Below are 23,266 nucleotides of genomic sequence, written 5' to 3'. Positions count from 1 at the left end.
GGTTTTGCTCGATTCTAAGGAAGAATGAACTGTACGGTGCAATTTTGTTGGGTGTGAGCACCGTGTCGATTTTCCTGCCGTCTGGTGAAGAGCGCCTCTGTATTTTGCATCACATCATATTTGAACCTTTACTGGGGTGTAATTTTAAATTTCTAAAACAAGAGCGTTACATTTGGGGTGCAAAGTTTCGGGCGTTAACACCTCATTGTCAATTGTACAATGTGCGGGGGTCTCCGTAGCCACATTGGTTGCACGTTCGCTTAATAAGCGATCGATCGTGAGTTCAAAACTCAGGACCCTCATTGACCATCTTTGTGTTGTTACAGAATAACTACGTCCACCCAACAATCATCAGCGATGGAGATCGATCCACGGTCGAAATAAGATCGATTTATCCATACAACTGCTCTGCTCTGCAAGACACATCGGGCTGCTGTTCTAGAAATAACTCAACAATGATCAATCAACTATTTCTGCTGTCCGGTGGACCCACTGGATAATGGAAGAACAGAAAGAATTCTCTTACGCCTAAATGGCTACTGTGTGAATGTACCATATGTAATGGTATAGAAGGAATACTGGCGAATGGCAACTGTGTAATGTGCTAATTATAGATATATGATAACCATGTGACATGTACACGATTAAAATTCGGCTCCGTTACAGCTAAAATGCTATTGAGCCTTTAATAAATAAATGGGATAAAAAAAAATTGTACAATGTGGTATGTTAATCACTTCGAAAGATAAAAGGTGTATAGGTAATGTTGTTTATTAATTGACCCATAAACTTGTTTCAATATCTCAAAACTGCTTCGAAAGCAAAGTGTTGAAATCACAAAAATCTATAAATATGAGTACCTGCTTGAATGTCCATCTTAGTCAAAACTTGTCGATACATGTCGTTGGTGGTCAGCGGTAGTTCTCTAAATATTGTGCTCGCCCTGGTCAATCTCAGCTTCTATCTTGCTACTGTGTTGAACTATTTTTTTCGACACAGGGTACATCTTCAGAATATGCTAGAAGCATGCATATTGTAGAGCGGAATCAAAGCAGAAGAGAAATATCAAATAGCAGGTACGTCGTCGGTTTTCATACCGTGGAGATTGTACGAATTGTTGATTTTATGCGTTATCAAATAGATAACGGTAGTGTGGGACAAATATATATTCGCCTGGAACCGCACTGTATGTAGTACAGGAAAAATGCCGCGATACATACTGAATGCGTATTATGTATTGTTCTGAGCGTGTTTACTGTTCTCCCGAGAACAAGAATGAATCATGAATCATAACTACCCTTTCCAATAAAAAATTGTGGAAAGTCTGGTAGCATATATAACCTTCTATGTGCAATTCAATGTTTTTCTTAAACATTCAACATTTAACATTTATTTCCATTGCTCACAATTACTACTTATCTAAGCAAAATGTAAATATAAAAGATACATAAAAAAGAATTTGGAATTTAGGTCCTTGAAACCTATGTAGCGGAGCCTGTAGAAATAAACGAATTATAAAAAAATACTTTTCTTTACCTTTCAGGCGGAATGAGTCCATGTACGCGATGACCGGTCTGTACGCGGAAGCTCAGACGGACGACAGCAGTGCGGATATCCCCCAGGACACGGAATCGGAATCACTGCCGGCTTCGGTGAACACTGCCACCACAGACACCGTGATCAAGTGCCACAGCCGACAGCCCTCGAACACTGTCATGATGATGGAACGCGAGAAGCCCCTGCCGAACGTGCTGCTAGTGAACGAGGACTACTCGCGGGATTGCGGCATCCTGAGCTGCAGGCCTTCGACGTTCCAACAGTTCGCTAGGATTAAGGTCTTCGTACTGCTGCTGTCCATCCTGGTGACACTGCAGCAGGCACTCAGTTCCGGATATATCAATTCGGTCATCACGACCATCGAGAAGCGGTTCGAGATCCCTTCGAGCCTATCCGGGCTGGTGGCTTCGAGTTACGAGATCGGGAATGTTATCACCGTCATCTTTGTTAGCTACCTGGGCAGCCGGAGACACATCCCAGTGTGGATTGGAATTGGTAAATGTTAAAGTGTATCGATATTTATATATGGAAAAATATACGAAGGTCACTTGATTTGACAGGTGCTGTGATAATGGGCATTGGTTCACTAATCTTCATGATTCCCCACTTTACGGGAGAGCCAAATCCCGGGATTTTAATCAACAATAAGACTACCGACAATATCTGCCGGTTGGTATCGGTGCGAGAACAGGATATGGGGCTAGGGCGGTTCTCAAATAGCCTTTCCAATCCGCCTCTAACGACACATAATTTGAGGTAAGAAACCTTATTTTGAAAGAAAATTGCTTCGTAATCGAGACAATGTTATTACCCATCAGAGGTGACAACTGCTTGAAGAGCAAAGCCTCCACTTTTGGGCCGGTGATATTATTCATCATAGCCCAAATCCTACTCGGAGGTGGCGGAAGTCCTCTTTTCACACTGGGTACCACGTATGTCGACGATCATGTGCGGAAGGAGAGTTCATCAATGTATATAGGTATGCTGGCATAGAGCAATTCCACGTCAAATCATTAAGCCGATGACCCAACCCTCTTCGATTTTTATACACATGGTGACAGTCTTCCAAAATCACAATTTTCATTATCATATGGCCAAATTTAATTACGACTGATTTTTCATAAGGGTGTATGTAGAAAAATCGAACTTTTTTTTTCAAAAAATCGTAGCTCGAATTCAAGATGTATGATTGAAATATGGCGTACGACAAAGTTGTTAGAAAATCATAGAACTATTTAAAACAAAATTATTTTAAATTACCAATTAAAATATAACTCAAAAATTGGATTTAATGTTTTAAAACTTTTGTATCTTAAAAGACTCATCCTTCGATATTTTTCAATATATTTTGATTAGATAACTCTTTCGATTCAATAAATTATGACATATAGTGGCGCGGTATCGGACTCTCTAAAATTAAGATATGAATTTTTAAAAATTTATAACATTTTTTTATGCGTCGGATACGGACCGCTTAAATAAAGGTTTCCCCAAAAAAATAACTCGAATCCTCGCCGTTTACCGTTCGTTTTTCTTTTTGTTTTCCTGCTGTACGTTGATACACGTTGTCTTTTCGGTTGCGCGTCGTTGTGTGTGTATGAAATTGTGCTTTTTCTGCATGTCGGAATTGTTGCTATTGGAAATCATGTCATGCACGCAAGCAATAAGAACTGCAACATCTACTCTCAAAATTCGATTTTCTTCATTCAAAAATGGTGATTTCTAAAACCGGACAAATCATGACCATTTTTCGGACAAACCGAGATCATAATTTCTCTTTGAAGAAAATCGTTAAAAAAACATGAACATTTCAATAATTTGAACGCTTTATGGTATTATTAGCAACTTACGGATTTTCGGATATTATTTTAGAATGCATCGAAATTTTTGCAATATCTTCTTAGCTATTTAATTTTTCACTACTTCAGTAGACTCGAAAGATCCGAGTAGAGTCGAAAGCTATCAGCATTTCTCGTTTATTTGGTTCAACTCGCATCAGACTTTCTCCTTCCTGCTCAGATATCGAGCACAAACTATAAACACTTTTGCTCGTATAGTTCGCTTGAGATATAATCGATCCCCACACATGCAACAGTAAGGTTACCCTGCTGGAATTTGAGCATACTTTCATGAAATATACGTTTATCTTAATAAATGTAGTGTATGTCTATATTCCAAAATTCTGGATACTCTTCCATATCCGAACTAGCACAGAAAATTCTGGTATGCTGCTCTTTTTTGTCGTAGCACACCTCGATACAGAAGGCTCTCCTTGTATCGAGCTGTGTGTGTATGTGTGTGAAATCAGCATTAGGCATGAATGATATCCGCTTGTTGTGTTATGCTAGCTCACTCGCATCTGTGTTTTTTATTCTATTCTATTTTTGGTTTCCGCGTCAAGCCCTGAGAAGGGCCCTTGTAAAAAGAAGCTCTATTCCATACTCCTCCTTCACCCGACAAGAAAACAATCCTCTCCCGCTCGACGCTCTGCGGCAACCATGTTGCTTCGATGACCACCAAAAGAGAAGTGGTGTGGCTTCAGGAAGGAAGGTTTTGTATTATAGAGACTTTAAACTTTTTCAGTTCATTCGTCTCTAGCCTTGAGAAAGGCCCTTGGAAAACTTTACTCTACTCCAGCACTACACCTCCACCCTCTTACCTTGAGAAAGGCACTCGATCCCTCGCCGTCCTGCTCGTCCAGCAACGATGTTGTCCAGTCGGTGTCCACGTAACGAATGGGCTCGTTTGGCTTCAAATCGCAGATGGCTTATTTGAACCAGATATATGGAAAACGGGCAGAAACGAATGTATCAATTGTTCGTTATTGACAGCTCTCTTCGGGAATGCACACAAATCGACAGAACAAATGTATGGGAAAATGAGAATGCTTCATTAATTTAAACTGTTTAGGCATTAGTGGATTGTACTGTATGATATATCAAAAGAATCTTAGAGAATTTCCATCGGTGTGCAAAGTATCATAATTCGTTCGCTGTGAAAATAGTTAATCACGTTAACTCTATTTCACAAAAACGTGACCTATTTTCTGATTTGGCACCCTTCCTGAAAGACGTAGTTCTACGTCAAAAAGCCATCAGGTCAACGAGAACGATCACAAACGCGTGGTTGGAGCCCTCAAACGGAAACCGAACGCCTCAGTTCGAGATATGACTAAAAAGTTGCATGTGAGCAAGACTTTCATGCAAACTCAAATATAATCAAAACTCGAGCTGGACTACGTACGTTTAAGCTTCAGAAGTCCCCAAACCGTGACGAGAAACTGAATACGGTCGCAAAAAACCGTACCCGGAAGTGGTACAACCAGAAGTTAACGAAATCACACTGTTGCGTAATGAATGACGAAACATATGTTAAGGCGGACTTCAATCAGATTCCAGGAAACCTGTATGCCAAGGGTAATTTGGATGACCACGAGAACCGGACGAGACCGGATACAGAAGATGTCGATGTACGCCAAGATGTTTTGGCAAGTGATTTGTACTAGAGCGGCTTCTCCCTTTCCTGAAGGCTCACGACGGTCCGAAGAATTACTGGCCGGATTGGGCATTCCTTTTAAAATTTGGTGATAATCCGATAAAAACTCGAATTTTGAGAACAAATCTTGTGTGTGCGGATTTTAAACGGTGCACCCTTTACTACCTTAATCAAAAAAATGCCGGAATTTATTCAGGAAATGAAAAATACAAGATTTTAGAGTAAATGATCTTGGTTTGTCCGATTTAGGGAGTTTTTACGTAACTAGTAAATGCAAATCGATTTTTCTTAATCAAAATCACATATAATCAAGACGAGTTTGTTGAAAAGTCCCAAGTCTCTAGTTGCTAATATTACCATAAGGCGAAATTATTGAAAAAAATATGTTTTTAACGATTTTCCTCAATTTATGATCATAGTTTGTTCTCCTCTGATCATGGTTTGTTCAAAAAATGGTCATGGTTTGTCCGGTTTTAGAAATCACCATTTTTGAAAGAAAAAATATCGAATTTTCAAGTAGATATTGCATTTTTCATTGCTTGAGTTTGCTGTCATCATATTGATCCATTCATAATTTAGGCTTTCTTCAGAATATTGCCTTTTTCTTTGAGAATTTTCAAAGTGTTCACCTCAACACGCTCAACACAGAGAGTGGATTTTATAATCCTTTAAAACGTGTGAATCCGTCAAAATATACTATAAAACTACTGTAAATCATGAAAAAGATTTACATGATGATGATCATGATTTATATGGTTTGATACATTTGAATACATGATTTGACACAAGTACGATGAACTAGAGCATTCGAAAAAGTGGACAAACCATGATCATATTTTCAACTAGACAAACCAAAATAATTTACCTTACATCAATATCGATATTGTTCCCCTCCCCTCCCAATCGACTGCAACGCACTTATGCCAACGCTTGATCCAACCCTCGAAACCTTCATTATATTCGATTTGCGGTATAACAATCAGCGCCATCTTCGAATTTTCCGTTATCTCATCTCGGGTGCTGAAACGTGTTTCTTTAGTCGTTCGAATAGAAAAAAGTCGCAGGGAGCCAAATCAGGTGAATTCGGTGGTTGGTGATTGGAATTCATTTCGTTTTCAGGCAAATGTTCACGATGGCATTGTGTGCATTTGCAAATTGTACAAAATAGAAGCACGCACAATAGCATATGTACTCAATACAGCGTAACTTTTAGAAATGTAAAACTATCACACTACAAATTTTATAGACTGTCAATGACAGATGTGCCAACCTACAAAAAAAAATAAAATTAAAACGGGTGACTGAGAGCACCACACTGTGATGATTCCGGGAACTTTTTGATCAAGGTAGTATATAGTATTTCATGTAGAATGACATATAGATTCAATTTTTCATTTTACTTTTCTTGAATTGTTAAGATTTCATAATTTAAAAAAAATCATACGTCCTTTTTAGAGAGATCGACACCGCACCCCTGTATGTCAAAAAAAAAGCTCTATTTAAAAATAAAGTTGTTCCATTTTTTGCACACGTCGTTATGAAAAATCAGTCGTAACTAAAATTGGGTAGCTACAAGGTTTAAAAAATCGAAAAGGGTCGCGCCAAAAACGGTCTTGTTTCGAGTGATTTGGCGTGGAATTGCTCCATAAGATTATCGCTAGTTTTGTTTATTAAACTGTTTTGGTTTTTATTTCAGGTGCAATGTATAGTATGGCCGCTTTTGGGCCTGTTTTAGGTTTCCTGCTTGGAGCATATCTGCTATCGTTTCATATGGATTCGTTCTCCGGTAGCGACATCAATATAGGTGAAATTTTTTGAATGTCAATTGTTATAAACAGTTAAAAACCTAATCGTTCCATTTAATTTCATTATGGTCGATTATTTGACACACTTATACAAATAAAAAAGCAACTTGACAAATTACAATTATCATCTTCCAGATCAAGACGACCGTCGTTGGGTCGGCATGTGGTGGGGCGGATTTCTTGTATGTGGAATCCTGTTGATCCTCGTAGCTGTACCGTTCTTCTCATTTCCCAAAGTACTTACGAGAGAGAAGAAGAAAATCCGAATAGCTGAACAAAAACTGCCCCAACTGCAGCAACTGTCCTCGCACAACTCCAGCAGTTTGCAAAGACAACAGCAGACATCCCAGTCACAGCTGCAGCAGTCGAATCAGCAGCAATCCGGTGGTGGAACTGGTCAAGCTGGAGCAGGGAAAACAAATGATGATTCCGGATATGGGAAGGACATCAAAGGTAAGTTTAAATAATGCTCTTCATAATTTAAAATTTACTTTCTAACCGATTCATTCCCGTAGACATACCATTGTCAATGTGGCGTCTGGTTTCTAACCCTGTATACATCGTCACATGCTTGGGCGCTTGCATGGAACTCATGATCGTGTCCGGCTTCGTGGTGTTCCTGCCTAAGTATCTCGAAACGCAATTCAGCTTGGGTAAGAGCCAAGCTAGTGTGTTTACGGGATCCATCGCAGTCCCCGGAGCATGTATTGGAATCTTCATAGGCGGTTGCATTCTGAAGCGGTTTCAACTGAAACCTAAGGGAGCAGTTCAGTTTGTTCTGGTTTCGAACCTTGTCTGTTTGTCCTGCTATGGCTTGCTGTTTTTCCTGGGATGTGAAAATTTGAAGATGGCAGGCACAACTATTCCATACTACAACAGCTCACCGGCTCATGCCCCCGAGCCGTTCCAGGTAAATCTCACTGCGGCATGCAACTTTGGATGTGAATGTCACATGTACGATGTTGAACCGGTCTGTGGAAACAACGGGCTTACGTACTTCAGTCCTTGTCACGCCGGATGTACAGCGTTCTCTTCCAGTTCGAACTATACCAATTGTGCTTGTGAGTATTGGCCGGTTTGCGTCGGTGAACGTAAATTCAGAGAACATTCATCCATTCCTCTATTCTAGGCGTTCAAGCTAATGTCACTAAAGTATACACGGGGGCCGAGGGAGCACAGGCGCAAGCACTGAATGCCCATGAAAACTTTGCAGAAGTGACCGTCGTTCCTGTGGCCACTGCCGGGGTCTGCAACAAACCCTGCCGAACGATCTATCCTTTCCTGATACTGTTGTTCTTCATGACGTTCGTCGTCGCTTCGACACAGATGCCGCTGTTGATGATAGTTTTAAGGTAATCGGAGTTTCTTCACCTTAATGAGGAATTTGTTGTGAACATTTTTATTCGTATATCAGGTCCGTCTCCGAAGAGGAGCGCTCGTTTGCGCTTGGCATGCAGTTTGTGATATTCAGATTATTCGGGTACATTCCTGCGCCGATTGTTTTCGGCAATTTGATCGACTCGTCGTGTCTGCTGTGGAAGTCCACCTGCGGCGAGAAAGGTGGTCGCTGTCTCATTTACGACATCGAGAAATTTCGCTACAAGTGAGTACCGGGATTAGTGCTCATGAATGACGGATTGCTTGTTAATGTTGATCTACCTTCAGGTATGTTGGACTCTGCGCGAGTATAAAAATCATTGCACTGGTAATTTTCATCATCGATTGGTGGTTGGTCCGACGGAGGAAGATGCTGGACAAACTGAACCCACTGTCAGCTAACGAACTTGTTGGGTCAATCATCAGTTTGGATAAATGTGAGTATAATGTTGACTTTCTTCAGATTTTTTAATGGTTCACAAATTTCACACAAATTTCTCAAATTATCTTGAGAAATAACGCATGAAGTGAAATTAATGAACTAATTTCGGATGGGGATGGGAAAAAACCGGAACCTGGCTGCAGTTCAACGCTCCCGCCTTTCTCCAGAAAGGAGAGGATATTGTAAATCCCGGATCAGCTATATCTGACGCACCCGAAGTGCCGTTATGATATCCAAATTTCCACTCCGGGATGGAGCTGACAGTACCCAGCAAAAATTAAATATTATGACTATTGTATATGCAACATAGCGTACCCCACATTTTGGGTGGTATATGATGCGCCTCACTAGCATATACATGCAAAAGTTTAGACAATATACATACATGGCAAATGCTTGCGAAAAAGTTTGGATGGATATACGACATATATGTGCACCTAATCCGAGTACTGGCATACGTATATCCGATTTATTTTAGACATAAATAAACATTTTTTTGTGCGGGGGATAAGGACCGCATAAAAAGTCGCATCAAAAAATCGTGCAAAACTTCATCAGCAGCTATAAGAAATCGTGCTGGTACACATCTTGAAAAAAAAACATTTTTGTGCGGTAGATAGGGACCGCATAAAAAAGGTTTCCCCCAAGAAAATAACTCAAATCCACGCAATTCACCGTTCAATTTCCTTGGGGGACTTTTCACTCCCTTACCCAACCAGACTCTTTGGAAATATTATATAAAAAAATTCTTTTGTATCGCGCAACACTGAAAAAATCACAAATATCTAGAAAAGCCTTAGAAACACATTTAAATATGAATTAGAGTAGTACTGAATCTCTAAATCCCAAAAAAAAAATTCAGAATTTGATGATTTTTTTTTTGATAATTTTTCTTGATACACCGTAGTGAGATGCAAATTCAGTATTTTTTTCAATTTTTTATCTCAAAGCTTTTGAGGATAGCGTGAAATAAACGAAAAAGTACGTTTTTCACTATAGATCCTATGTTAAACCACATACGGGTTCAAATAAACCGTCAAAATTTCTTATTTAATATCTTATACAATATTTGCCATACAGCTAGTGATTTGGCTGGAGGGCAATATTTACTCCCTTACCCGGCCAGGCCCTTGATTTTTCATTAGAGAACCAAAACAAAGACTTGATAACAAGATTTGGTTGTAGGGGCGACACCCAAGCCACCAGCCCCGGGTATCACCCGGTCACGTATCGCCACTGTTTCTTGGTATTAGTCGCTTTCGCCGACAAAGGTAACCCTATTTTTCCTCTGTTACTAGTAGCCTTTTGCAAATCAGTGCTTCGTTTTTCACCAGTCTGTCTCGCTCACAACCGAGTTCTGAAAGCTACTCTCTTCTTCTTCGATTTGCTCTTCCAAATCATACTTCTCCTTCATCGATTACCCCTTTAAAGTCTGTCAAACATCTCTAGCACTTCCACCTGCTTATGGAAATACCCAGTTTTTGACACTTTCGATGGTACGGCTGGTCGCATTTGTTGCATGCTATCATTTCTCCATCGGAATCGTCGGCATGGATAGACGAAAGAACGAATCAAATAATCGATTTTTACTTATGATCTAGGTGTGAGACGGCTTACCGTGAAATTCGTACTAAAATTACAAAATTTAGACTAAAAACAGCATCTCATTAACACTGTTCAAGGCCTGTTTGACTCCGTTCACGTTGTCAGTTTTTTATTTTTTCTTAATTTTCATGTAAATTCTTCAAAAAATTTTGATATTTTCTAAATCATGAACGTCAATATTCTGTAAAAACACATATCATTCTTTTCCATTAATCATTCTTTTCCTTTAATTATACTTTCAGTGTTTGAAGAAAAAGCTAATTTGGACAGTCAGGCGATTCCGTTCAACGGTGAATGCATTTCCGGTGAATCGGTGGGCGATAACAGCAGTAAGCGCATACTGATAGCTAGTCGACATTTGAGGAATGATTCGAAATCGATTCAGTTAGAATACAGGTAAGTTTCCCCATCCCCGTAACAAAAAACTGCTGTTCTCAGATCACTTGAAAAAACTTTTTTTTGGAGCAGGTACGACGACGCTCCAGCCCAGCACTATCATCGACCGCGCAAGCACATCCGCAGCAATTCCTGCGACATAAAGATTCAACGGTCTAATTCGACCACCAATCGGGAGACGGACTTCCACGATTGGAAACTGAAACGTTTTATGCGACACCACACGCGAAACAACTCCCGGGATCTGGATCAGGAGCACTGCTGTCGCCAGCAGCAGGCAACTTCACACCTAGGCCGATGGATTGCGCTGCACAATAACGAGCAGCCGTCATCGACCAACATCAAGTACATTCTGAACCACCTGAAGAACAACAATGTGGATGGCCATGGCAAACTGAACTACAGCAACAGCTGTAGCGGAGGGAACGGTGGCCCGTGTGGCGGGCCGAAGAAGAAGCGACACACAAGAAACTATTCGTACGGGCAGGAGTTTTCCTTCCTACCGAACAATGTCATCATCCGGTTGGACAATGACATAGCAAATAAGTTCCTGGCGAATAATGGAGGCGGGACCAGTTCGAGGAAGAGTTCCGTCTCGCATGATGTGAATCTGTTGAAAAATGTGAGCAAGTTGAATAACTGTGCGGTGGGAGCGGTCGGAGGTAATAAGAACATGAATGATCTGAATGAGGAACTAGAATCCAAATACGCGAAGGGGTCGTCTCCCAGCTATGGACATTCTAGAAACAACTCCAAAGATTTGAACTTACTGAATGCACAGGTTCCTGGAGAGGGTGCCACCAGTGGGATTTTGGGGGGCATCAAAGCGTTGATTGATGACTCCAACAGTATCCTGAGGCACCGGAGGACAAACTCAAAGGATTTAAAGTATAGCAGCTACCAGCCGTGTGAACCGATCGGTAGTTCCTCCAGCGTAAGTAGTAATATTAGGAAATTATCCACTGGCAACGAGACCCAGTTGCACCATCCTCATCATCACCTGCATCATGGGCACCAGCCGAGTTACGCCGCCGTAGCAGATGTGGGTCAGCCTGAATCGCTCCACATATTGCTGGATAGATCCAATCTTCTGGAGGAACCGTGCGCCAGCAGTAGTTCGACATCGACGAATGTTTAGCCGCCAACTGGGCGAGTTTCATCGGTAACAACTATTCTGTCTAACGCCGAAACGTTCCACAATGCCATACGACGTAATAGTGGGGTTAGTAGATTACTATTTTTCCCTCGTGCTTTGACCAATCGTTTCTTCCTGCTTTCGAGAGCCGCGATTGTGTTGAGAGCATCATTCCTTTGTAGACATTCATTGAATTTCTTCCCGCGGCAGATTTTTCACATTGATCGAACGTAAAGAAAAGGTTTCACATCAACAGGAATCCCGTACTTGGAAGTTTGTTAAATCAAAATACATAAATAGTAGTAGGATTACGTAGCTAGTGATTGTAAATACCCGAGACTGCATTTTTTTATGTTTATAGCGGAAGCTCATGTGTTTAGGGTCGAGATAGGAAAGGAAGTGGCGTAGAACTGTTCAGGAAGTGGTTTCTGCATTTTCTTAATTTATATTTTTGGGATCAGTTGTTTTAAAACGCAACTATTACGTGGAAGACAAAAAGCAGACAGTCAAGACTCCACGGAACAAATAATCAATACGATCACAACCACGCAGAACCATTTAACCGTTGGTGACGCATTCGCAACATTCGCTGTGCGGGGAAATTGACTCATATAGATCTAGTCCCTTTACTGAGGCCGAGTTGAAGGGTACTCCATTGATCTATGTAGCAACTTCTCAAAGTAGTCTTATCTTATGGGGATTCTTAGGATTGATGAAAAAACCCAAAAGAAGATATGAAATGTGTTTGCTCTCAGCAATGGTTAAGTCACATGGTGTGGCATGATGACAGCAGCATCTTGTGACGTACTCGTCCAGTTGCTCATGAACTCGCAGTTTCAGGGTAGGTCAAGTCTCCAAATAGCCATATGGGAACTGTCTGGAAATTTTATGTTGTCTGGCTTCCACTATTGGCCGGCTCAAACCCGTTTACGCTTCTTCTATCAATCGACGCGCCATTCGGTGTTCATTTCAAGGTCCATCGCTAAATCAGCGATTTTAAGGAAATTTTGCAACATATTGTTCAAAAGTCTTCGTCAATAGACTCAAATATTAGATTGGGGAAAAAGAAATCCATTATTTTCTCAGTAGATGGCTGTAGTGATCGTTATCTCGTATAGTATCCACCAAACAATTCAATTTTTATGCTCGTTTCAGACTAAAACAAACTTTCGGTGTTTTTTGTTTGTTCCAATCAGTTGTTATTTACAGGATTTCAACAATGAAAGTCATCAAAAAAAAAACGATTCATTTTACAGTTTTTCTTTGGTAAAGACGAAAATGCAAGACAGGTCGCTGAAATTATGAATGGTGTTTATGGTGCCGATACTTTAACAGCGTGTAATCACGTGCAATTTTGGTTTCGTCGATTACATTCAGGTTTTTGATGTTAAAGATGCACCTCGCACAGGAAGATCTGTCGTCGAAAAGGTCGATAAAATCAAAAAAATAATCTAAATGTACCGACATGTTAGTAATCGTACTATATATCGTCCAAAAGTGTTGCAACATTTTAATCTGTACTAGAGGGGTAAAAAATCTTTCTAATCTGTACTTTTTCTCCCGAAAATCTGTACCATGTACCAAAAAAATGCTTATTTATTTACTACAAATAGTACATTTACATTTGCAAGCCATTCATTTGTTTGACTGCATACTATAATTATTAAAATTTTCGAGCTGCCGCCACGATGTTTAATCAAATTATTTGATCTCAAAATAGCGTTCGTCGTATCGTTGCTGAGCAGATTTCGAAGCTTATTTTTGTTCTGATTATATTCAGAAAAAAATCATTCGATTGTTACCGAGAAGTGAGCATATTGAGAACGTTACAAAAAAGCAACGAAGTACCCAAGAATGAGCGCGAACCGTCATCTCTTTTTAGACATCAATTTCTGTCCTCCAATCCTGCACATGCTCGTCTTCTGAAACTGTGATTTCCTTACGGAGTAATTTTACCTTTTGGGTATAGAATTCATTCTCTAGATCCTGTATATTCCCATCTCAGAACCCTGGATCATCAAAATCAAATCTTTTTTTCATCTGCTTGATCAGCTTTGCGAAAAAACAACGACGATTATCTCTAAAAATGATCTCTTCTGCTGCCATTCCAACCTAAACATATTTGCCGCTTTTCAAAAGATCTTCAAATCAATTAGTATTGAAGATATAAATCCTTCTGCTTTTCATTTAGCATCGTCAATTCATGGTTTTCACCCTGGAAAAAAAAACGATTTCATCTGTTGATCCGAGGCAAAACATACTCCAGAAAAAGCAACAGCAAAAACAAAAGTCATTAAATCTTTGAGGATGGTCAAAATTCTGATTTTCGTCACATTCATAATGGTGAAAATGATGAAAAACAAAACCACTCACCATCTTGACCTAAATGATACGCTCGCGCGCGTGTTTCATTCCCAAACTAAGGATACAGTCATCACTCACAAATAAGAAACCATGCACTTTTCCATTTCTCCAGCAGATATATTGAGAGCCAGTGTGCGCTAGTTGGGAGAAATCTTGGTGCGAGTGAGTCACACTCTCTTACACTCTCTTTACGCTTTACTCTTGATGAAATATGTGCGAAAACCTGTGTCCAGCACTGAAGCGCACTGATCCGCACTCCGCCACTCAGAGGAGTACACTGAAGAGTAACCTGAAGAGTCCAATCTCATTCGACATAAAACCCACACGCATGTTTCACCTGGGTTCATTTTTTTCAGCTAACCACAGCGCTAAACCACTTCTGTTCTTTTACCTGAGCGCATCCTTCAGAGTGCACCCGCCAGAGCGTACAGGTAAAAGCTCATCATAGTGTACTCTCTAGCTCTCTAGCGCTCTCTTTCCACACTCTAGCGTGAGAGTGTTGAGTTAAAAAGAAAATCTGCTCTTCCATCTTCTTGCGCTCGCACATATCTAGAACTATGGTGATTAAAGAACAAAGAGGACCGTTCTCGTTGAGATCAAGGCGTTGTACTATAGGTGGACCGCAATGTCAAAATTACTCTTCGGCCATTGCTCGTGAAAAAACAAATTTGTTTACAAAACAAGTCGTACCTTTTGGTGACAAATGCATTCGTTGGAAAAATAGCTGCTCGCGCTTTATTGTCGAATCATAACAGTGCAGAAGGATGTTTTAGTATATCTTTTCGCCTTTCTTTCCAAGCAAAATGTACTTCCGTTTGGCTCCTATCGGCGGGGAAAAGAGTACTATCAGCTTACGGCGATGGTGACAAAAAATAACGCTGATTGTGGCTCCACTGATTTCGCTCAGGGAGGAGGAGAATGCTGTGCATATACCGGGAGGAGATCCGGAAAGGGCCGTTACAAGTAATTGGCTAGAGCAAAAGGAGGTTGTGCACTATATTCCACGAATATATATTTGCTTATTTTTTCCTTCAATTATTTTCCTTAGCGAGTTGACAATGAAATCATAACCACACACCCAAACAAAAAGTAAATAATTCAGAAAGTTACGTCTCGCTACTCGTCTCACGTCATGTCTTGAAAGTGTCAAGAACGAAACACCTATAGTTCAGCATCTTGGTTGAGATGGCGGAGAAGGTTCTCTACATTTTATGTTCATTTGTTTTATACATTTTATGTTCGACAAATGATATCCCGCATTTCGTTTTTCGTGGGAGAAATAGTTTGCTTTCTGTTTCTCCATTTCTATGGTCTAGACTCTAGAGTCTTGACTGAGCGCAGAGCATCGAAACAGGCATCGCTGGCTGCTTGAACCAGCTACCTCATGAAGGTCCCAAAGGCGACAAGAGTTGTTGAATTGAGCAGCTTATACTTAGCCTTGTCCAACTTCAGTTGCGCTTAGAGACGTCGGTTAATCGTTCGATTAATTCAAATAATCGAATAATTATAATCGAATAATTTTGTATCGAATAATTTGAAATCAAAATATGAATAAATCGAATAATTGTCACTGTAATCGCGATTAATGAAAGAAGGAATCTTTCTCAAGGTTAATGCATTTTCAGGCTAAGGATTAGGCTATTTAATCCAACCATCTAACATCGACAACCCGATAGACCACGCGACCAGAATGACATCGTGATACGTGATTTTTTCAAGAAATAAATATTCGTTCGATTAATCGAATATTGAAAGACAATTATTCGAATGAATCGAATATTGAAAAATACCCCAACGATTAATAGATAATCAAATAAATGAAAAATTTAGACATCACTAGTTGCGCTAGCAAATTCGCTATGAGTAGCTCGCATGTATCATTGCATATTATTTTAGTGGGTACATTTTAGAATCTGAAACCATCAACTCCTGACGTATTTCCATCAATTTTGCACCCGTAATATTTCTTCCCGCAAAGTTTTCGGTAGAGCTAACTGCTCATCGCGTAGCTTTGACTCCTCCTCCTCCTCATGACGTCTGTTGGTTTTCCTCAAACTCAGACATTCCAGTGCCCTTCCGAGCCGCGACCGAAGTGGAATCTCTACAGTCTTCTTCATTGTCCTGGACGAAGTTTTACTGACCATTTACGAAGTTTATTAGATCCATTATCAGATCTGCTCAATGACATTTGGCCTGGCATTGCTGGCAAATCCAGTGGCTTTCACATGCTCGAATACTCCCCGATGCGTCTTAAATTGTGCCAGAGGTTAAAATTATTACACGTCACATATCTGCCGTTTCGGGTCGATTCAAGACCACGGGGTCACAATCAAGACCAAAGGCTCCATTCTTACTCATCCTGACGATACCAAAATTCAGGTTTTGCTAGGAATACCAAGTTCGATTAGTACAATTTCTATGTTATGTTTCATTTGAATTACAACTTTATCTTCATAGAAATCGGAACTCACAATCTTTGTTATCTCTTTTAGAAAGCTCATTTTTTTGTTATTTATCATCTTCGATTTCGCCAGTTATCGCGCAGTCACTATTGATATTTTCAGAGTCATCATTCACTGCAAATGTTAAAGTAGTGTTAAAAGACGATTCCTTTTTAAAACAGTTCGTGAAACGTTTTTCTCATGTTACATTAGCATATTTTAAAACTAAGCGAGAATGCACAACTCAATTTTTGAACAAATTTCGAACAATTTTTGATAAATGAATGATTTTCTATTGTCTCCTATTTCTATTTAATACGTTTCAATCACCGTACCTAGATGTTTGGGAGTCTTTTGCTATGACTGTGAAAAAAAACTAGGTAACTTTATCGTATAACTGTTTAGAAAATACATGATATTGGGTTTTGACACTGAGAAAAAAAAAATCGATTGATCAATTTTAGAACTGATTGTTTTTTCCAAAAAAAACATGTCTTCGTATCTGACCTCCCTGTTCATATCGATAAAAAATGACTGTTCGGGCAAGTCGGATCTCCTTTCTTCACTTGGAGCTTCTTGGACGTTTTTTAAAAATAACAATTTAACTTTAATAGGAATAGACTGTATTTCTCGAAGGTTGGATTTGAACTGGCGCTTTATGTGGCTATAATAAATTGATGGTGTTTTGGAAAATTGTAACGATATGGAATAGTGACATCAGGTTCAGCTGATGCGTTCTTTTCTAGAACTGAGACTATTATCAAGATTTTGACCAAATACCAGACGTATGACACGATTGGATTCAACGCGGGTTTTGTCAGCGGAGTTCTGGAGGAATATCAGTTATTCAATTTCAATTACAGTTTTCAATCATTTTATAATATTAAATAATTCCATGGCGGCTCAAGATGAACGCCCTGGAAAAATCCTTCTTTCTGAACCTTCAAGTTTTTTTGTGGCCTTTATTCTGAGAATCAAAATGAAATGCCTTTGATGTTTTAATAGGAATGTGATATGTTCATTCCATTTTAAAGAAATAACAACACTTATATAGAATAAGCAAATAAATTGGAAAAAGACATTCGATTTTTTGAAGATCGATTCTTTGGTACCGATTAAATCAGTGAATCGATCCCTGCGTCGTTTAGAAAATCGATCCATCAAGATCGATCTTTTTCTAAAGATTGCCCAATCCTAATCTGGATATAATTCTGAAAAAGGCAGTTTGCGAAATTCGGCAGAAGACGTGAGCATGACATGTCTAGGGAGTCAAAATGACCGGTTGTATCATTTGTTCACAAAATTTTGTCTAAAATTTTATTTAATAATATAATGTTATGACTTTTTCTTTATATATTTTCTTTCCTTTGAAATCTTTATGTTTAGACAACAAAATATCACACTAGTCATAATGACCACTTTGGTAGACATAGATATATTATAACTGTCGATAGTTCCAGTGTTAATCGTAGACAAGAAAGAAATCAGCTTGTCGTACCTTTTTTATTTGTCTTCTGCGAGTCATTTCTTTTGTCGTTATAACCTGTAACGAATGAAAATTTATTCCTAATCATGTAAAAAATGGATGAATTTTGACCTATTTGACAATCGGCCTGATTCTACGCGGCGTGTGAGGTGAGATGACAATTGTCACATCACCATCACGCACTCTATGCCTACTGTCGCTCACTCACTCTATGCCTACTGTCGTATCGGGTGCCGTGAGAAGTTCATTTTATGTATGTGAGAGGATGAACTGCATGTGACAAGGTGTTCATTCTGCTGGTTGCCAAATCAGATCAGAGGTGCCACATTCGCACATATGTCTAAGACATTTAACTTTCGTCACTACCTTTTATTCCTGCTGCAGGTTCTTTAAAACAGTGACAAAACATTTTTGGGTCGTAATGATAAACGAAGCTGGCCAGTTTTGCAGATATTTACAGATATTTCAGATTTTTATCGCATATATTTGAGAAAAAACATATGACATCCCAGAATTTTATTTATTGCGCTCAGAGAGGTTAAATGCAAGGCGCTAGAAGTATATCCTAAGGTGAGGCCGTTTCGTCACTAATTTGGTTAGGGGAGCGGTATATGAAAACAGTACGGAAGAAAGCAGAAGGGAATTTATTTGCTTGAAGTGTGAAAGAGACAGACTGATCACGAGCGAGCTTGGGCACAAGCGTATTGTGTTTTGTTTACAAACGAAACACAGTAGACTTCCAAGGTGGCTGAAGGGTGGTTTTAGCAAGTTGGCCCACCTTAGGATATAAAATGTAGCCTTAGGATAAATGGAAATGTAAATTGGTGGTGATGACTTGTGGCTAGATAGATTAAACACAAGATCCATGCAATAGTTGTATTTAAGAGAAAATAAATTGGCTTCATGTAATTGAAATATTTCCGGAGTGCTTATTCGTCAGTTCAAGGGATAACAGATTCACTACCGCTTTCATAATAAATTCAAACTACTTGCAATTCGCAACTCGCACTGTGAAAATTGAAGATAAATTGATTATTAAGACCAAAACGACGCTTACCATTTCTCATCCATTTTTCATTTGTTTTTATGCGCTGTCGACACCTCAAGACATATCGACACTTGTCACCTAGAAATCCCAGTTCACGTGACAATCGTCACGTAGATTTGAGAGCGGGAATACGGTGAGAGTTCATTCAAGTGAGAATTCTCACGGCATACGCCTGGTGGAATCGCGTGACATGCGTGACAATTGTCATCTCACCTCACACGCCGCGTGGAATCAGACCGAATATTTACAAAGTTATGGCAGGGATTTTTGGTTTTTTTACATTTATACACATGTTTCTATAATGAAATTGAACAAAATTAAATTCATTACCCAATATTTTATAACTCATACAGTGCTTGTTTTGATATCGTATAATACATTCTATTAAAACTATTCGCGTTTAAAATGATTCAAAATGAAAGCTTGTCTTTCACACCTAGCATCCCTGCTCTATATAATATGAGATTGTAACTAGTGCAGTGCTGCCAATTGGCACCACAACTTATGTTCAATTATCTGGCGCTGCAAGGCCTAATTATTGAACGATTATTTAAGTCTGAACGACCTCCAACAATACTCAAATTGTACAAGCCGTGCACATGAAAACAACTCACAGTGATGAGATTGATTTCGATTGTCTAAACCTTCTGTTCTAAGGTACTGTAAGTGTCAAGTTCACTACCAAGAAAACTACTCCGTCAGTAAGCCAGCTTCCTTCCCATCTCAGCCTAAATATAGCATAGTACATAAGTAACACTTTAGTGAAAAAAAAACAAAACCCTTAGAAAACAAAAGAAAACGCAATAAACCCGTGCCACTGCGTGTAAATCGAACCCAAACAGTGACGATGTAGACTACGCATGATCGAACACAAGCGACGCAACGGTGTAAGAAACGTAAATATAACCTTCCAAAATAATTCCTAACAACGCAATGGCAAACATGATATAGTGCAACAAGTAGTTTTTTTTATAATGAAGAATAAGATAACGGTTAAAATTATCGCTAACGCCACGTAAGAGTAAACCAAAAATGAAACCGCACGAAGGCGCTAGCGGGGATTAAATGAGGTTTTCGAGGAATGCCTAATTTATTGTACACTGGAACCATGCAGAAATAATTATCTAGTAGAAAAATCTGAGAACAAGGAAGGGTATGAACAGAGAGACAGAGAGAGAGAGCAAGAAAAAAAAAAAGAAATAAATATTTTTATACAAGCCTATTGAAACGGAAAGCGAAACAATGCAAACAAGATGAAGAAAATGTGACTAATTGTTATATATAGTTAAAACTAAAATTCCAAATTATTCGCCGACGCTTGGAAGAAAGCCACGGATAGAATAATAATATTTTAGAAACTGTCGAAACAAAAAGATTAAAACACAATGAATACACTCAAACATACACACAGCAACATGAGGTGTAAGCCCCACGGCAAATGTAAAGTGCGATGATGTTTTGCGACTCATGCAGCAAAAAAGGTGTCAATTTTGGTGAGTGAGAAAGGAATGAGCAGGATTAAGCGGAAATGAAAACTGAGCGTTAACTAGGAGCTGTGAGATTTCTAAACAGAAACGATGATTGTTGGCCGAAGCGAGAGGCGGAGCGCGAAAGATGACTTTAAAGAAGTGTTTGACGTTGTTGATTTATTTAGAACAATTAACCCGATAGTAGGGATGAGCAACGAAGTCCTGGCTGTCCTGTCAGCCTTTACCTTCGCCATCCGCAGTAGTGGGCAGCATGTAGAGGGCATAGGTTAGTGAGCGTTTTCCCCGGGTGGAAATGCGGAGGCCGTTTTTAGATAGTGAAAGACGCTTCTTTTCGCGGTTCAGTTTGAAGACACGTGGTTTGAAAAAAAAAACGAATCGCAACTTGAAGTCAGTTCTGTGTGATTCCTTTGCTCGAATTGATTGTCTAAATTAGGAAATAAGTCGTTGGAAATATTCTCGGTCGCACTTTACTTCTAACTGTGTAATACATTACTAGTGGTTCTATGATGCGTAGTGAAAGCTATAAGAAAACTAAGCTTCATTTTTTACCTGTTGAACAACAATTAAATCAATCCTAGTGAACAGCTTGATTCGTTTTAAAACAGAATTGTAGTTGTTGCTGCACTTTCACAACAAGTTTAAATTATTCTGATCGATTAGGTATCAACTGATTTGGCCACACTGTACTTTAAGGAATTACGGAGAGCAGAACCAGCGGTGAACGGTTTTTCCAAGCGCTCATACGCGTGGGAAAAAATGTGAGAAAAGAAATAGAAATGCAAACATATCGTGCGATACAATAGCGAACAAAATTATAGTCACAATTAACAAAATTAACTTATTTTATCAGTAAACAAACGAAACAGTACAACATAAAATTCCGGATAAGCAATGTTCCATGAGAAAATTGTTATTTTAACACACGCAAACAAAAAGGTGCACTTGAACTTTCCTCCCCCAACTCAACTCGCTGTAGCTCAGAATCTGTAAACAAACATGTTCTTTTGCAGCCACACACACACATATACAGACAAATAGTCACATCTACATCTACACACTTGAACAATCTCTGTCAATTAAAACATGAGCTGAACTGATGCTACGCATTATCTTCATACACAAACACACACACACGATAGGAATGGAAAGGAATATGGTTGCGAGTTGCTACAATTATTAGGAGCGAATTATAAATCAATTTATATGGAAGTTAGTGATGGATTATTGGATAGAACTAAAAAGAAATCCTCACCCAGTTTACTTTGACACGTCGAATACTCGATTGACGACCTTTCCCGCAAGTAATTAGCAGATCTCAACTGCCGTAATTGACGTAATTGCCAACATTACCAGAATCCACTTTTTTTTACTGATTCACGTTCTTTACCATGTCATACATACGCAAAACTTTAAAATATGGTATGTTTGTTCGAAAACAATCGAGCATTATTGAAAACCCCATTTTGACGTAACAGCCATTTGTACGCAATAAAGACGTCGCTCCAAACAGATGGCACTTTGTTCGAAATAGGTCAGGGTTAACCACATTTCCAGCAATAGATATTATATGTTATATTTAACCACATATAGCAATAGATATTATATGCAATAGATATTATATGTTATATGTTTTGTATATTAAATGGACCCACAGTCCTGAATTCTTTTTGAATCGAATTCCGCTGTGTGTGGCATATAAATATAGCTTACCTTGGGGCTTCACCTATAACGGGTTAGCACCATTATCCACCACTGCAAGCGCAACAGTACACAACCGTTAATCGGGTAACGCTTCAACGCATACACACACACACATGCACCCGGGCCGAATATCCGCTCCTCCATATACCACTCGACTCTTTCACCTACACTGCACGAGATAAGTCGCACACGCTGGTTCCAGAATCATGTCAGAGTGAAGTTCCGAGGCCTTAAACAAGAAGAACCCTGTACTTCATAATATGGAACTCAAATTTTTCTACTAGCTCATTTACAGTGACTTCAAATATTTCAGAATAATCAGGATTTGGAAAAATTTGTAAAAAACACTGGCAATGTGGCATGCTTTTCATCCAGCAATTGTTCCGTCTCACGTAAATTTTCGAACGTTGCTCCGTCACTGACAATCCCTAAAAACAAGAATTGCTTTCGGATCTTCGCTCACGGCTGATTTTGTCGTAACAAAATGCTTTGCATCGACGGTTCTTCAAAATGGGCCGTCGATTGGAGACACCTTCTCTTGACGCTGGCGTTGTTTCGCTACCGGCTAGAAGAACCTGGTCGCCACAAGTTGACACGCATCTTGACACGTGGTTGGCCGATTCGTATCACTCTAAGTTTTTGCTTCGGAACTAGTATAACGGCTGCATCGAATCCAGGCCATCTCCTCTGGACAGAAATTTTCTTCCAAGTCCGTTTCCTTTCTGCAATCACTGGGACTGTCATACTTCGGAGAAAATCTCACGTTTTTATCCTCTTCATGTGAGTGAGGTAAGAACACCAACGTAATTTTATGTCAAGATTGCGAATAAACGATCAACTAACATATTGTTCGCATAAACTGACGTAATGCGTTTTTCAATTGAAATAAAATAATATTATTTTATATATTATCATTATATTATA

General features: G+C 39.3%; 1 protein-coding gene across 4 annotated transcripts in view; it reads left to right on the top strand.

The window, feature by feature from the left end:
- LOC129780586 (solute carrier organic anion transporter family member 5A1) overlaps window positions 1-21,850 on the top strand; it is a 198,842-nt gene extending 176,992 nt beyond the window's left edge. For 3 of the 4 annotated variants that reach the window (XM_055789006.1, XM_055789005.1, XM_055789007.1), the window contains 11 exons: window positions 1,544-2,052; window positions 2,118-2,313; window positions 2,376-2,536; window positions 6,749-6,856; window positions 6,993-7,310; window positions 7,373-7,918; window positions 7,987-8,209; window positions 8,272-8,460; window positions 8,523-8,671; window positions 10,524-10,677; window positions 10,750-21,850. In XM_055789006.1, coding sequence (XP_055644981.1) covers window positions 1,544-2,052; window positions 2,118-2,313; window positions 2,376-2,536; window positions 6,749-6,856; window positions 6,993-7,310; window positions 7,373-7,918; window positions 7,987-8,209; window positions 8,272-8,460; window positions 8,523-8,671; window positions 10,524-10,677; window positions 10,750-11,815 — 3,619 coding nt within the window. In that variant the 3' untranslated portion in view covers window positions 11,816-21,850. The remainder of the gene's footprint in view (window positions 1-1,543; window positions 2,053-2,117; window positions 2,314-2,375; window positions 2,537-6,748; window positions 6,857-6,992; window positions 7,311-7,372; window positions 7,919-7,986; window positions 8,210-8,271; window positions 8,461-8,522; window positions 8,672-10,523; window positions 10,678-10,749) is intronic. The other variant, XR_008743964.1, reaches the window with a different exon arrangement.
- The last annotated feature ends 1,416 nt before the right edge of the window (window positions 21,851-23,266 follow it).

Source organism: Toxorhynchites rutilus, chromosome 3, assembly GCF_029784135.1.
Source record: "Toxorhynchites rutilus septentrionalis strain SRP chromosome 3, ASM2978413v1, whole genome shotgun sequence".
NCBI classification, from domain to species: Eukaryota; Metazoa; Arthropoda; class Insecta; order Diptera; family Culicidae; genus Toxorhynchites; species Toxorhynchites rutilus.
Note: the sequence above shows the minus strand (reverse complement) of the source record. Positions and strands in the feature narration are given on the sequence as shown.